Source organism: Brienomyrus brachyistius, unplaced genomic scaffold (genome assembly GCF_023856365.1).
Source record: "Brienomyrus brachyistius isolate T26 unplaced genomic scaffold, BBRACH_0.4 scaffold54, whole genome shotgun sequence".
Classification (NCBI taxonomy): Eukaryota; Metazoa; Chordata; class Actinopteri; order Osteoglossiformes; family Mormyridae; genus Brienomyrus; species Brienomyrus brachyistius.
This window is the reverse complement of record NW_026042329.1, coordinates 430560-446552: the sequence shown is the minus strand read 5'-3', so window position 1 is coordinate 446552 and position 15993 is coordinate 430560. Positions and strand designations below refer to the sequence as shown.

The 15993-nt window shown below is 44.8% G+C and overlaps 3 protein-coding genes across 3 annotated transcripts in view; all 3 read right to left on the bottom strand.

The window, feature by feature from the left end:
- LOC125724024 (NACHT, LRR and PYD domains-containing protein 12-like) overlaps positions 1-15993 on the bottom strand; it is a 593671-nt gene that overhangs the window by 170956 nt on the left and 406722 nt on the right. The gene's annotated exons all lie outside the window — the stretch shown is intronic.
- LOC125724029 (NLR family CARD domain-containing protein 3-like) overlaps positions 1-15993 on the bottom strand; it is an 89129-nt gene that overhangs the window by 45277 nt on the left and 27859 nt on the right. The window lies entirely within an intron of this gene.
- On the bottom strand, positions 12084-13847 carry LOC125724081 (stonustoxin subunit beta-like). Its single transcript, XM_049001037.1, has 2 exons — positions 13773-13847; positions 12084-13662 (listed from the first exon to the last, which is right to left on the bottom strand). Exons 1-2 carry the CDS (start codon positions 13792-13794, stop codon positions 13130-13132), a joined length of 555 nt encoding a protein of 184 aa, XP_048856994.1. The 5' UTR covers positions 13795-13847; the 3' UTR covers positions 12084-13129.

The following is a 15993-nucleotide window of genomic DNA, read 5'->3' as shown; positions in this document are numbered from 1 at the left end:
ATCCTCACCACCCAACACCGAATCTCTCCAGCGGCGCCCCAAGGTTTACGTACAAAACAAATACCTAATACTAAAACAGGGAACCCAAAAACAAAATAAACGAAACAAAAGCACAACACAGCAGGACAAAACAGCAGCAATTGTAGTGGCTTAGTATCCCGCCGGTTGCCTGGCTCACGTCGGTCCAGGAACACTCCACCAAATCACGATCCACTACAAAATACAAAAACATTAGGCATGCCCTTATTACCCAAACATTTTTGTTAAAAAAAAAAGAAAAAAGAGGGGAGACATACCTGACGGATTACAAGCGGTATTAAAAGAGAATCTTAAAACGGGAGCAACCGCAAGCGGCTAGATATACCAAGCCCTCGCAAACCGTAAAGATATATCGAAAAGCACATTACAACCACCCATACAACCAGCAAACGACACCGTCCACTGGTACCCTACCTGCAGCGTTGGAAATATCCACAGCTTTGAAAAAGGAGATACTGGCGAGCGGAGAGTCATGGCGACCGACGGGCAGTGTTGCCAACTTGGCGACTTTGTCGCTAGATTTAGCGACTTTTCAGACCCCCTTGACGACTTTTTTTCAAAAAAGCGCCTAGCGACAAATCTAGCGACTTTTGGACAAACCTTAGCAACTTTCCAAATGTCCATTACTGTCCTGTAAGCGTGAGGTCTTGCTTTACCGGTACAGTTACTCATCCCCCTGTGTCTGCTCTGACCAGTGAGTAATTGATAACAGTTTTATATTGGACACATGAGGAAGGATTATGGAAAACACGCAGAATGCAAATACGACGTAATTACGTCATCAATATGCAAATATACGCATGACGTAATCTAGCGACATTTGGCGACTTTTTGAGCAGACTTTAGCTACTTTCCATTGAAAATAGTTGGCAACACTGCCGACGGGAAACCCGCACTTACCTCAGGACGGCAGTAAGGGGTGGACGTGAGGTTCAGCCATCTGAAGTTAAACCGTAACTGTGAAAATTAAAAATGTGTTACGTGTCACACTCACTGTCAAGCGGAGCGGCGAGCGTGCGGGTAGGCGGGTATGAAGCAGGCAGTCAAGCCAAAATCGGGGCAAAACTTGGGGTTTATTACGTGACAAGGGCTAGAAACAGAACACGTCCGACACACCATCACCAAACCACAATGACGGACAAGGGGAACAGGTAAGACCAGGGGCCTCATGTATAAACGGTGTGTACGTCCGAAAATGTTGCGTACGTCCGTTTCCACGCTCACGTCGAGATGTATAAAAACGAAACTTGACGTACCGCTATGCACATTCTCACGGCAGCTCCACACATGGCGTACGCACGTTTCTACTCGGTTTTGTACACGGACGGCTCTCAGTGGTAAATCATTGCTACTGTGGTTTACCTTTTTTAAACTCACAATCATGACGCTGACTTTATCCAATACACCGACATTAATTGTATGTTGTTTACAAATGTACGGAACCTGATTTTTATTCAATTTGTAACAATAAAACGGTGCAGAAAATGACCGAACTATTACAACTGCGGTGGCAGCTCTTGCGTTATTGGAAGACGTAGCTTATGGAAGAATTGGAAGAGAGTGCGGATTCAGGGATCATAGTCAGGTGATTTAATCAACACTAAGTCGCGCCATGCCTGCTGTATGCGACGGCATAACCCGCTTGTCACCAAGATATGTTAAATTTTCTTACACTGTGGTCGAACAGGCAAACATTAAAGTGTAATTTGCAGCGATGTCCGGTTTTCCCAATGTAATCGGAGCCATCGACTGCACTCACATTGCTATAAAAGAACCTTCAGAGAACGAACACCGCATTTATTTTTTAACTAATTCTTTTAATGTGTTGTTAATATCACATATCGTATCATTTAGATGTTTTAATTCATTGGCAACATCTCTTACAGCGTGTGCTATTGCATTTTGTGACTGCAGCACAGCTTCAGTCAGTACACGGCCTGGCGGTCGCCCCCCGGTTTCCGAGGCACGGGAATGTGTGCAGCCAGCGGTGCTGTTAAGACTCTTTAGACTCCACGTCGACTTTAATGTCCGACCACTTCTTTTTAATTTCGGCCACCGTGCGAATAGATAAAAACACTTTTAACTGACTCCACCACGTTCTGCCGCTCCGTCAACTTTAGTGCTGATGCCACTAATTAAACCACCAAATAATATCACTTTTCTTTTCTCGATTTCTGTTAACAAGACCTCCACTTCAAACTCACTAAAATACTTATTTTTCCCGCGTGGTTTATCCATTGTTGTTTAAGAAAAACAGAACAAAGCGGGTATTGATACAGATTTACATATGCAAATATTCATAATCATGGGCGGGTCGGGGGGGGGGGGGGGGGGGGGGGTGGCTGTGGGCTCGTTCACGTACGTAAAATTTCGCGCTCATTGGCATTTATAAAGGGAATGTGCGTCGATCTGTGCTTACGCAAAGTTTTATGCATCTGGATTTTTTCTTGCTTATGTAACCCACATGGTATATTGGTAATTTATTTTCTTATTTTTCTTTGTTTGTTTTTGTTGTTTTGTCTGTAAAGGGATGTGTATATGTGGTTGTGTCTACCTTAATTTCTATAAGCAAATTTTTGTGTGTAATTATATATATATTTAAGCTTACCTGGAATTTGCACTTGTTTTAAGTGAAGGAGGCATATTGTAGGTGTTGTTGCGGTAGCTCAGAGTAATGTAAGGTACGCTCTACGTCATTACGCTCTGTGTCATTTCGCTCTGCGTCAGTTGGCGAAAATAAGCCGCCATGAGCGAGCGGGGTTTTAGCTGAGCGTTGCTGCCGACAACTGTGGCGCCTAAGCTACTATTTCGCTACCAAAATCTGCCTTCTTTGCCAGGTAAGCTGGTGCTATGTCAGAATTGGGTTTCCTTTGTTTTAAGTATATATGTACATCAGATAGTATGGTGTAATAAGATTCTTTTAATTGTGTGTGATTACGATCTGCGTCAGTTGGCGAATATAAGCCGCCATGAGCGAGCGGGGTTTTAGCTGAGCGTTGCTGCCGACAACTGTGGCGCCTAAGCTACTATTTCGCTACCAAAATCTGCCTTCTTTGCCAGTCTTCTTCGCCAGCCTCCCTTGTCAGGACGAGTGGCTGAGGAAAACGACTCCGTCGCCATTTCGTCTCTCCTTTCCCGCCGAAAGACAGCAAGAGTGCCAGTCGCCATATTTTTTTTTTGGACGGGACAGTGAGGAGCTGGCCAAATTTTCTTTTATAATTAACATTTGGATACCCATTGAAAATTATAAATATATATGTTTGTGTTCTGGTTATCGAACTATATAATTTTTGTTTATTGAAATAATATACGATTTGGTTTTGATTTATATACTGGGAATTTATGTTAACCTAACTGGCTATGTTAATTCATATATTAAAAAGATGGTTTTGAAGTAAGGCATTTCGTGTCCACATCATATTTTCTTTCTAAAACCCTCAGTGATTGGACTAAGAAAATATATATAAATAAGGGAAAGGACCCTGCACCCGACCCCTGTTTATGTTGTGTACATTTAATTTGGTGTAATAGAAGTAGGGGTTACAGAAAGTGGCGCCCGAACAGGGACTAGAAGTGTCTTACTTCATTACATCTAATTCATTCTATTATTGTAGATAGCCATGGATGTCTGTAAGGCATATGGGTATGATCCTGAACGGACAGTAGTGCTTAAGGGACCTAATGAATGTATCACCCTTGCAAGGGTGCAGGAGGCTTTTGCATCCCTTGATGATGTTGAGAAAATTGTTTTACTTGAAAAAGAATCTAATACTGTTCTTTGCCAGTTTGGGTTTGGGGTGACTCCAATGCTACTAGATGAGGAGCATTTTGCGGAGGATGGATCTCGCTGGGAAGTAGCTCAGATAGACAAATATCAACAGGAATTGGTAAGTGGGAGCCCACTTGGTAAGGAAATAGTGCCCCTTGCACATGCTATCAATGACATGACAATTGCTTTTAAGGGACAGATTTCGGAATTAGCTACTACTTATGGTATCAGCACTGCCTCAGTAGAGCAGGGAGCTTTAAGTTGTATCTATGGGGAAAAGCCTAATAACCCAGTTCTCATGGCATCCACGCCAGTCCTTGGGGTCAAAGCTAAATCGCCCCTCAGCCCCCAGTTACCAGGGGGCGTTAGTGGTAAAGTGGATGGCCCTGTTGAGCCCACCCTAAATGATGGTTTACTGACCATACCCATATCTGCAGAAGCCCATAGGGTTGTGGTTGAGCATATAGTGAAAAGTGAAGCACGTGCATGTGGTCCCCCAATGCGCGAGCTGCGTCTTCTCTGGAAACTATCCAAAACCCCAGTCTGAAGCAGATTTTAATACATGGAGACTACGTGCTTATCAGGTGTTGAATGACAGTAGTATCTCTGAAGCAATGCAACGTAGGACGATCTTGGATAGTCTGCTCTCCCCAGCATTGGAGGTAGCTTCTAGAATTGGACCCAGTGAGACTCCTAGCGCTTATGTCCAGGAGTTAGATAGAGCATATGGTAGTGTTACACGAGGAGATGAATTATATATTCAGTTTATTGAAACTCACCAGAACCATGGTGAAAAAGCATCAGACTATTTGCGCCGCCTCCAAGCTATTTTGCAGGAGGTTGTAGAAAGAAGGGGAGTAGCCAAGCAGGATGTTGAGACGCAGTTAATGAAGCAATTTATACGGGGTTGCTGGGAGGATCAGTTATTGGCTACCTTGCGTTTGAAAGAAAGTAGTGAAAATCCCTTTCAGGAGCCTCCCTCATTCTCAGAGTTGTTGTATAGAATCAGGGCATATGAGGAGGAAGTTCGTCTGAAAGAGATGAGGAAGAGGCGTCATTTAGGTAACGGCTCTGTTAGGGCGCATGTTAAAACCCAGGCAGCGATTAAGTCCGAAGTGGTCAACAGTGACTTGACTGATACAGAAAATTCAATTAAAGAGAAGCTAGAGGCAAAGATCCAGTATTTAGAGGCAGAGCTTAGGAGGGCTACTGCTACAATAGAGCATCGGAATGAAAAGAAAAGGGAGGTTGGGCCGAAGCCCACTCGAGTTATTGGAACTACCCCTGTCAGAGCAGCGATTGAAACAATTAAGAGTAGACCAAGGAGTTTCTGTTACAATTGCGGGGAAGATTCCCATACCCTGCCTAAATGCTCTAACCCAACTAATGCAGAGTTGGTGCAAGTGAGGTTGTGTGAACGTCACCAAAGTACTCAAGAACAGTCAAATTTAGTCTCAAAGCCGCCTTTAAACTATCAAGGGCTCTTGCCATGGAACAGGCAGGAGCCCATACCTTAGCCAGTTCCACTCTGTCAGATCATTGCCCACGCAATCATCCTCCCGGCAGAGGGGATATTGCAAGGATTCCCGACGGCCTTGTGGGGGAGTCGTGTGAAGGAGTAGCTTGGTTGGATGGTATACAGTGTCCTTGTTTAATGGACACTGGATCACAAGTGAGCATTTTGAGCCATTCGTTTTACTGTCAGTATTTATCTCATAGAGAGCTGTTCTCTATTGACGACTTACTACACATTGAGGGAGCAGCTGGGCAAAGTGTGCCATACTTAGGTTATATTGAGGTGGAAGTGAACTTCTCTCAGACCGCATGTGGAACAGGCCGACGGTTTAGTGCCTTAGTGTTAGTGAGTCCTGATCAGACTTATAGTGAGAAGGTACCCTTTCTTGTAGGCACAAATATTTTGCGTCAGTTGATTCAGGATTGTAGGAAGAAGGGAGGCCAGCGCTTCTTAATGTCTTTGCCCATTCATACTAACTGGGCCATGGTCTATTCGGAGTATAATAGACAGTCCAAGTCTAAAGAGCAGGCTAAGAAAAATTATGTTTTGAGGGTGACATTGAGTGGAAAGCTTCCAGTATGTGTAAAGAATGGGGAGTCGAAGGTCCTAAAAGGCATGTGTCATATGAAGCAGGGGGTAGTTGCATGTCGGGCCCTTGTGAGTGGTTTGGAGGAAAGCTCAATTCCAGGCGGCTTTGTGGTGTATGATCAGATAGTAGATGTGAACGATAGGTCTTGTAATGCACTTAAACTAGTGGTTAAAAATGTGTCCCAACATGATATAACTTTACGGCCAAAGACTGTCATTGCGGAATGTTCTCTGCTTGACTGGGTGGTACCTGTACAATCCATTACTGGTGCGGAATCACGAACTGTGGCGCTACAAGGTGCGCATTTGCATATGGTCTCCTCTCAGGAGGACCTCAGCTCAAAAACTGATGTGCTGAATTTGGATTTTGGAGATAGTCCTATACCAGTTGAATTGAGAGGCCACATAGAGAACAAAATTCGAAAGGAGGTGTCAAACGCATTTGCTAGACATGATCTAGATATTGGACACATGACTGGTGTCACTCATCGCATTGAGGTAGAACCACATTTTCCCTTTAAGGAACGAACTAGACGTGTTTCCCCTGCTGATTTTAATGACTTACGGAAACATTTGCATGACCTATTAGTGGCAGGAGTGATAGAAGAATCTACTAGCCCTTACGCCTCACCTGTAGTGTTAGTCCGCAAAAAGAATGGAGATCTTAGAATGGTGGTAGATTACCGGAAGCTGAATGGTTTCACCAAGAAAGATGCATACCCACTACCTCGTATTGAGGAAACATTTACTTTGTTGGCAGGGTCTAAATGGTTTAGTGTCTTGGACCTCAAAAGTGGGTATTACCAACTAGATGTGGAACCTTCAGACAGACATAAAACTGCATTCACCACCCCTTTTGGAAACTGGCAATTTCGTAAGTTACCTCAAGGGCTAACAAATTCTCCAGCGTCTTTTCAGAGGACTATGGAGAAAGTAATGGCAGGCATCAATCTCCAAGAAGTAATTGCGTTTCTGGATGATTTGATAATTTTTTCAAGTACATTGGAGGAGCATGAGGAGAGGTTAATGAGAGTTCTAAAACGTATCTCAGATTTTGGTCTCAAATTATCTCCATCAAAATGTAAATTTTTCCAGACTTCGGTAAAATACCTTGGTCATGTTATTTCAGAGCACGGTATTCAACCTGATCCCGATAAAGTATCTGCCATCAGGGAGTGGCCTCGGCCACGGACAGTCAGAGACCTTAGGTCTTTTCTGGGGTTTTCAGGTTATTACCGTAGATTTGTACATAACTACTCTCACATTGTCAGGCCTTTGAACGAGTTGTTGAAAGGAGAATTCTCCACCCGTAGGAGTGGCAGTAAGTATGCGCCCCGCTCTAAGTCACAATTGTTAGGTGATTGTTGGACTGAGGAGTGTCAGAGGGCTTTTGAGCTTGTTATTGAGAAGCTCACAGCAGCCCCCATTCTGGGTTTCGCAGATTGGCAGCTCCCTTATATTCTGCACACTGATGCCAGCACCACAGGTTTGGGTGCGGTGCTTTATCAAATACAAGATGGCCAGACCAGAGTAGTGGCGTATGCTAGCCGTGGACTTTCTAAGGCAGAAAGAAATTATGCAGCTCAAAGTTGGAATTTCTCGCACTTAAGTGGGCGGTCAGCGAAAAATTCCACGATTACTTGTATGGTGCCACCTTCAAAGTGTTGACGGATAATAATCCGTTAACTTATGTACTGACCAGTGCCAAATTGGATGCCACCAGTCATAGATGGCTCGCTGCTCTATCTGCATATAATTTTGACATCCACTATAAATCGGGCACGCGCAATGGGGATGCCGATGGTCTCTCAAGGCGGCCTCATGCACCATCTTTAGAGGAGGTGGATGAGATGGATAAGAGAATTGCCAGCATGCTTGATCGTGTTAAGCTAGCACCTGATGAGTGTAATGTTTTGGATAACAATGCAGTGAGCACTTTATGTGCAAATCACCTGGTGAGGGCTCTTGTGGTGTCTGAAAGTGGAGATGAAACAATAGCAGAGAACTTCATCCCGGCTGTAGAGACCCTGCTCTGTGACGACAGTGCGGTTCCAGAGGACCTGGAAGAGCCAATGTTATGGCCTGGTCAGCCTACATTGCCTGGTTTTTCCAGTGATGATTGGCAGAAGTTGCAGGGAGAAGACGCGAGTTTGTCACGCGTCATACAGCTTTTGACTCTGGATTCCCATGTATTGGATAAAACGTGTGAGCAACCAGAGGTACTTTTGTTACTGAGGGAGAGATCCAGGTTAGAACTCATAGACGGAGTGTTATATCGCAGGGTGCGCAATCATATGGGTGAAGATTCTCATCAACTGGTCGTGCCTCAGAGTCAAAGAGAGAGAGCATTTAGGGGTGTACATGATGAAGTGGGTCATATGGGTGTTGAGAGGACTGTGGAGTTGGCAAGGGCAAGATTTTATTGGCCTAAAATGATGCGGTACATAGAAGCAAAGTGTCGGACGTGTGAGCGATGTGTGAGACGCAAAAGCAGAGTTCAAAGGGCAGCTGAACTTGTGAATATCAAGGTCAAAGGCCCTCTTGAACTCCTGTGTATGGATTTCTTGTCGTTGGAACCTGATACAAAAGACACTAGGCATATCTTAGTCATAACTGATCATTTCACCAAGTATGCCCAAGCATACCCAACCAGAGATCAAACCGCTAGAACAGTGGCTGCAGTATTGTGGGTGAATTTTATTTGCCATTATGGATTTCCACGTCGTCTACATAGTGATCAGGGGGCATGTTTTGAGGCAGAGGTGATAGCAGAATTGTGTAAGTTAGCAGGCATTGTTAAATCACGCACTACACCTTATCATCCCAGGGGCAACCCAGTAGAAAGGTTTAACCGGACTCTACTCGATTTATTAGGGACTTTGGAGGAAAAGAAAAAAGAAGAATGGAGGAAATATGTAAGGCCGTTGGTGCATGCATATAATTGCACAAAGAATGATGTCACGGGGGAGGCGCCGTTCCTTCTAATGTTTGGACGACAGCCTCGATTGCCAATTGATTTATGCTTCGGGATTAGTCCCCGTGGTCATGATTCTAAAACACACTCGCACTATGTGCGTGACCTTAAAAGCAGACTTAAGTATGCGTATAACTTAGCCTCAAAGAATGCAGAAAGACGTCAGAATCTGAACAAAAAAAAAGTGGGATTCTAAAGTAACGGCTATGCCCTTAGATGTTGGCGATAGGGTTCTTGTTAGGAACTTGGGCCTTCGAAAGAAACATAAAATTTCAGATAGGTGGGAATCTGCTGTTCATGTAATTTTGAAACAGCCAGACCAAGACATTCCTGTGTATGTGGTTAAGTCTGAGGGGGGTGAGGGTAGAGAGCGAGTTCTCCACAGAGATATGCTGCTCCCCTGTGGATTTTTGCCTGTGGATTTAGGATTGGGGGACGGTGCAGACACGGGACAAGTTCCGATTTCTCCGAGTTCCGCAAGAGGCAATGATGAGTCTGGGTTAGAATGTACATTCATGTCAGATGCAGAAAGACAGTCTGTGATGCAGGACAAGTTGAGATCACTTGGAGGGAGTGAGTCATTTAGGGAAACATCCTTAAATCCAGAAGCTCCTGAATTTCTATCTAGTTATGAGTCAGATGGAGAAATTAATAGGAATTCTACCCCAACACAAGGTAGGCCTCAAAGGAGGCGAAACCCACCAGCTTACCTAAGTGATTACCAAGTGGGCTCTCACATAGGTTGTAGACCTCAGGTTGTTAACTTGCCAGTTAATAGCATGGTAATTCATGAGTGCTTAATTTCTTTGCATAAGCAAATTTTGGGATTATTGCAGTTTTGGGTAGGATAATATGACGGGGACGTCATATTTTTGTTAAGCGGGGAAAGATGTAACCCACATGGTATATTGGTAATTTATTTTCTTATTTTTCTTTGTTTGTTTTTGTTGTTTTGTCTGTAAAGGGATGTGTATATGTGGTTGTGTCTACCTTAATTTCTATAAGCAAATTTTTGTGTGTAATTATATATATATATTTAAGCTTACCTGGAATTTGCACTTGTTTTAAGTGAAGGAGGCATATTGTAGGTGTTGTTGCGGTAGCTCAGAGTAATGTAAGGTACGCTCTACGTCATTACGCTCTGTGTCATTTCGCTCTGCGTCAGTTGGCGAATATAAGCCGCCATGAGCGAGCGGGGTTTTAGCTGAGCGTTGCTGCCGACAACTGTGGCGCCTAAGCTACTATTTCGCTACCAAAATCTGCCTTCTTTGCCAGGTAAGCTGGTGCTATGTCAGAATTGGGTTTCCTTTGTTTTAAGTATATATGTACATCAGATAGTATGGTGTAATAAGATTCTTTTAATTGTGTGTGATTACGATCTGCGTCAGTTGGCGAATATAAGCCGCCATGAGCGAGCGGGGTTTTAGCTGAGCGTTGCTGCCGACAACTGTGGCGCCTAAGCTACTATTTCGCTACCAAAATCTGCCTTCTTTGCCAGTCTTCTTCGCCAGCCTCCCTTGTCAGGACGAGTGGCTGAGGAAAACGACTCCGTCGCCATTTCGTCTCTCCTTTCCCGCCGAAAGACAGCAAGAGTGCCAGTCGCCATATTTTTTTTTTGGACGGGACAGTGAGGAGCTGGCCAAATTTTCTTTTATAATTAACATTTGGATACCCATTGAAAATTATAAATATATATGTTTGTGTTCTGGTTATCGTACTATATAATTTTTGTTTATTGAAATAATATACGATTTGGTTTTGATTTATATACTGGGAATTTATGTTAACCTAACTGGCTATGTTAATTCATATATTAAAAAGATGGTTTTGAAGTAAGGCATTTCGTGTCCACATCATATTTTCTTTCTAAAACCCTCAGTGATTGGACTAAGAAAATATATATAAATAAGGGAAAGGACCCTGCACCCGACCCCTGTTTATGTTGTGTACATTTAATTTGGTGTAATAGAAGTAGGGGTTACACTTACGCACATTAGTAGTTTTGTCCGTACACCATGTTTTAGTGTGAATTCTATGCACGTCGTTATACATGAGGCCCCAGGACTTAAATAAGACACGACCAATCAAAGTAAATGGACAAAGCTGGAGATGATCAGGGAAGCACACGTGGGTAATCAGGGGGCGTGGCACACACGAGGAGCCGACGAGCCGGGTCACGCATCATTTTTTTATTATTTCTGTAATTATTTACTTAGGTAGTAAGCAATTAGTTTGGCTTTTAATTATTATTTTCCTGTGTTAGAGACGCTGTTAGGGATCTAAGCACATTAGCTTGTCGACTCTCACTTCACCGTTTTAGTTAGGAAATTTTTATTCCTATTTATCAAATTTATCAAAATACGTGTGATACTAATGTGATTCGTCACGTTTTTTGTTTTCAGCTCTACGGATATTTTTTGCTTTCGCTGTTATGTCTCCCGTCTACTTTTACATGGTTATTATATATGCTGATTCAATCTAACCGTGTTAGTTATGATTTACATTAAAGTGCATTTATTTTATTACATAAATTATGTTACTCAGTTATATTTTGAGCAGTGCTGAACCAGGGCAGTAATTGGGCAGAACAAGAAGCTTATATTGTCAGTTCAGGTAGTGTGGTGGCCCAGGGTGTAGGACCCCCACCGCCTAATAATTATTTTTTTACTGGGTCTTTAGTTACTCCTTCACACAGCAAAATACTACCACACACCCTTTAGGATCTACTGGGGCAACGACACAACGGGGCAAACACAGACAGGGTGAGCTTGGCACAGGTTTATTTGGGGTTCGGTTACAGATACTCCAGACTCCCAGGCAACAACCACCTCCCTCCCACCAACAGGTAAATCACACCACCACTACAAGTGTTATTTCTCATTGCCCAGCACTACACTATACAGAACCCACAACACTCACACCTCCCCCCAATCTCCACTACAACTAGTTATACAGTGGCACAGCACCCTTATGTACAGCACACTTATGCAGCGGAGAGAGGAAATCAGGTCACGTAGGAGAGGACAAAACCAAAAAGGGTAACATTCAAAGGTTCCCCCTATATAAACCTAACCCCAAAACAAAATAACCAAAATACAATAATAAAGAAACAAAACAAAAACAAAAAAAAAAGAAACTAAAGAACTCCCCTCATCCGGCCCACAAAAATAACAAAACACACAAAAAGAAAAACTTCTCTATCCCTTTCCAGCAGGGCCGCCATACTCCGGCCGCGTCGGTCTCCTTCCGGAGCTCTCTCGGTCCCGCGGAGATAAGCAACGCTCTTCCCGTCGTCCTCCTCTTAGCCTGGTAGCTCGTATGCCGCTCACCGCCTTAATCCGTTGGCTGCAATAGGCACCAGCCCGGTGCCTCCCAAGCCAGCCGACCCACGGCGGCGATCTTAGACCTGCGGGGGAAATAAAGCCAAACAACCCCGGAACAACACCGTCCTTGCCGTAACCCGAACTGCTAGCGTCCTACGCCCCACCAGTTAGGAACTTCCGGGGCCTAAGCACAATATCCCCCCCAGCCGTCATCTGCGTCGCCTTCCCACTGCTCCTACCTCCCCAGATGCTATGGCTGCGCGCTCGCCGTCCCTCTATCGATACCGCAGACCCTTAACTTGTAGCCTGGTACCTCAGCTCACTCAAGTCCGCGCTCCGCTTGGGAAAGCCCGCATCGCCCCGCTGACGCGTCTTTAAAAACAACCGTAGTAATCGCCTTCCGTCCCCGGACCGCGCTCCTGAACCTTTCACGTGGCCATCTTTAAAACCCGATCAAGTCTCTCCCTCCCACCGCCCAATCTAGCAAATCCCGCCCCTCAATTACCACCGGCGGACGGCGCTAACGCCCCAAAGCTTTCGTGGCACTGCCTAAAGGAGAAGGAAAAAGGGGGGGGGGAAAGCCATAACCAAACCATAAACCCGTAAATCATAATTCCCCCTTCCCGTCACAGGTGACACAACAGGAGCAAATAAAATATATAGACAGTAACATATAAAATGTACATAAGGTGAGGCGGAAACCCTCCCCAATCACCAGGATTACATTTTAGAAACAAATACAGTTATTTTACATGTTTGTTCAGCTTGCCGAACCCAGCCATTTATTTTACATACATCACACTTAAGAGTGAAAAGGGTTATACTGGTTAAAAAGCAGAGATTTTACCTTTTTACCTTGGAGAAGCAGCAATATTTGACACTCTGATAAGGTAAAAATGATTCCTCCAGCACACAGTGAGCTATCCCAGCATGCACAGGGACACTGAGGAGTTTGTATAAACCCAGAACCCTGGGTAGAGGGGTTCAGTGAATGAGGAGGTGAAGCTGTACAGGAAGGTCAGTCCATCAGAGGAGACTCTGTAGAAGGACAGAGTACCAGCCGCCCGGTCCAGATACACTCCTACTCTGCGGGAGTCTGAGGACTTTATGGGTATGACAGTGTGTTTATTATTGTGCCGGACAGAGTAACTGTGAGGAGAGCAGCACAGCACCCATGACTTGTCATTGGTTCCAAGCCCACAGTCATCACTCCCTCCTTTCCTCCCAATTCCTTTATAAGTCACTGCTATCCAGGCTTCATCTCCACTCCACTCAGCCTCCCAGTAACAGCGACCAGTCAAACACTCTCTGCACAGAACTTGGGACCAGTCATCAAATCTCTCTGGATGATCAGGATATGGCTGCTCTGCCCCCCGTGTCACCTTCCTGTTCCCCTCTGACAGAGACAGGAATTTGTTTGCTGTGTTGGGGTCCAGCGTCAGCTGGCAGGAGTCTGTAGGCAAGAGGAAGAGCGATTAATCCCATGACGAAGCCCAGCATCTCCATCATTATCACTGTCACACCTCACAAACTCACTAACACAGAACTCGCTCCAATACACACATTTTATTCCCAATATACTCATGTAGCCGCCCGAGTCTGCGGCGCTCCGGCTGCCCCCTGCGCTGTGAGACACGCCGCGCTGCACTTTAGCCTGCGATCTATAATTCTGTACGATACATAAAATATAAAAACGAAGCAGGAATTCAAGTATGTGAAATACCTCAGGAAATGTCAGACGCCGGCTGGAAGACAGGGCGAAATGCTGCGCGTGCTAAAACAACAGGCTTAATTACAGGTAAATAAAATTATAAACAGCATTCATCAAACGAGCAGGGAGAGGAAAATGTTCTACTATACCACCTAAGAGACTTTCACCCTAAGGAATCTCGTGTTGATAACCCACTTAAAACCAAGGCCCACAGGTTTGGTCACACGGAAAAGGCAAAGACATGATTCCAACAAATACTTTTTCTTAATCCTATTGGTCCTAAAATAAGCAACCTTAAACCCAAATACAAACCAAGGCAGGGAACACAGGTTGGTTTACCACAGGGACAGAAAATGGCAAAAAGTGGGGGGGGGGAGAGAAGGAGGATCACATGACCACAACACACTCCACACCTCTCCAAGTGTTCTCTGCTAACAAGCCAATGGGGTGCGCTACCCAAAACACCAGTCCCCAACTTAGCCCCTCAAACTGCTCCGGGCCTAAAGAAACAATTCACAAACAAGAAAAGAAACAATAACCAAAACACCAATAAAACAACCATTAAAGAAAACACAATAATAAAAAAGTAAAAAGAAAATCACAATAACTAATTGGTAAAATAACCTAAACAAAACCACCACAAGAAAACAGTAGCATCTAACAAAGGCAACAGCGGTGAACTTGAAGGGGAGGTTTGATGACTTACACACCAGGTGAAAACCGGCCCCGCCTCCAACAATCGCTACAGGAAACTTGCCTCAGAGTGAAACTGAAGATAGCCTTCATTCACCAGAAGAAAAACAATCAAATGTCCATTGTTTATACTTTTAGTAACCAATGGTCAGAACCAGGTTTTCAGCGATGGAGGAGATGAGAGCTATAAAGCCCAAGCTCAGACACTCCTGCTGCTCGAAACACGCAGGAAGCCCAACAATGAAGCAGCCGCTTAAAACGATCCAGACACTCAATTCTCCGAAAGAGAAAGTCTACGAAATTCTCCCTTTGGCCTGGTCCAGCCACTTCGGTCCTCAGCAATGAGGATCCTGCGTCCCAGAAAACCCTCACGGAAATGCGCCACATGGCCATAGTGCCGTAACTGATGCTCCCTCACAATGCAGATAATGTGCCTCATTCGGGACTCCTCTAGCAACTGCTCATTCGACACAAAGTCAGAGGATTCAAAGATTCTTGCAAAGATATCAGGAGCGCCACACACCCCTTTCCAGCGAACTCATGACCCCCCATGCTCTTCCAATCTGTCTGTTGACTTCATAGGAAGAGTCACCAGAGACATGAATGTCGCTGCCAAGGTAAGTAAATCTCTCGATAAGGTCAACATTCTCCCCACAAACAGACACACTGCTGATGGCTGTACCCAAAAAGTCATTAAATGCCTGGATCTTGGTCTTTATCCAGGACACCCGCAATCCCAGACACTCAGACCCCTCGCTTAGTCTCTCAAGAGCCCCGATCCGAGCCTCCATTGACTCCACTAAGATCACAGCATCATCGGCAAAGTCAAGATCAGTAAATCTTTCTCCACCAACAGATGCCCCACAGCTGCTGGATCCCACGACCCTGCCCAACACCCTGTCCATACAAGGATTGAACAGAGTAGCAGCAAGAAGCAGAGGTTCTCCCTCCACTCTGCACAGCACTCACAGTACCAGTGTATAGGCCAGCCATGATGTCCCGCAACCTCAGGGGGACCCTGCAAAGTCTCAGGATGTCCTACAGGGCAACTCAATCAAACGCTTTCCGAAAATCGACAAAGGCTGCAAAGAACCTCTGATGATATTTGTGCTTGCGCTCAATAAGAACCCTCAGTGCAAGGATACGGTCAATGGTAGCCTTCTTAGGCATAAAACCAGACTGCTCCAGTCGCTGACAGGCAAGCAAGTGATCATCCTGTTAAGGATGACCCTAGCAAGGACCTTACCCGGCACTGAAAGCAGTGTTATCCCCCTGTGGTTGCCACAATCCAGGCGATCACACTTCCCTTTCCAGATAAGGACTACAAGTCCCATTTTCCAGTCAGTTGGGATGACACATGACTCCCAAATGGAAGCAAAG

Excerpts from the sequence above, each read along its gene's own strand:
- LOC125724081 (XM_049001037.1), bottom strand. The coding sequence starts at position 13,794 with ATGAGTATATTGGGAATAAAAT. Across the intron at positions 13,663-13,772 it reads GAGTATATTGGGAATAAAAT|ACTCCTGCCAGCTGACGCTG; the intron begins GTGTGTATTGGA and ends TCTTGCCTACAG.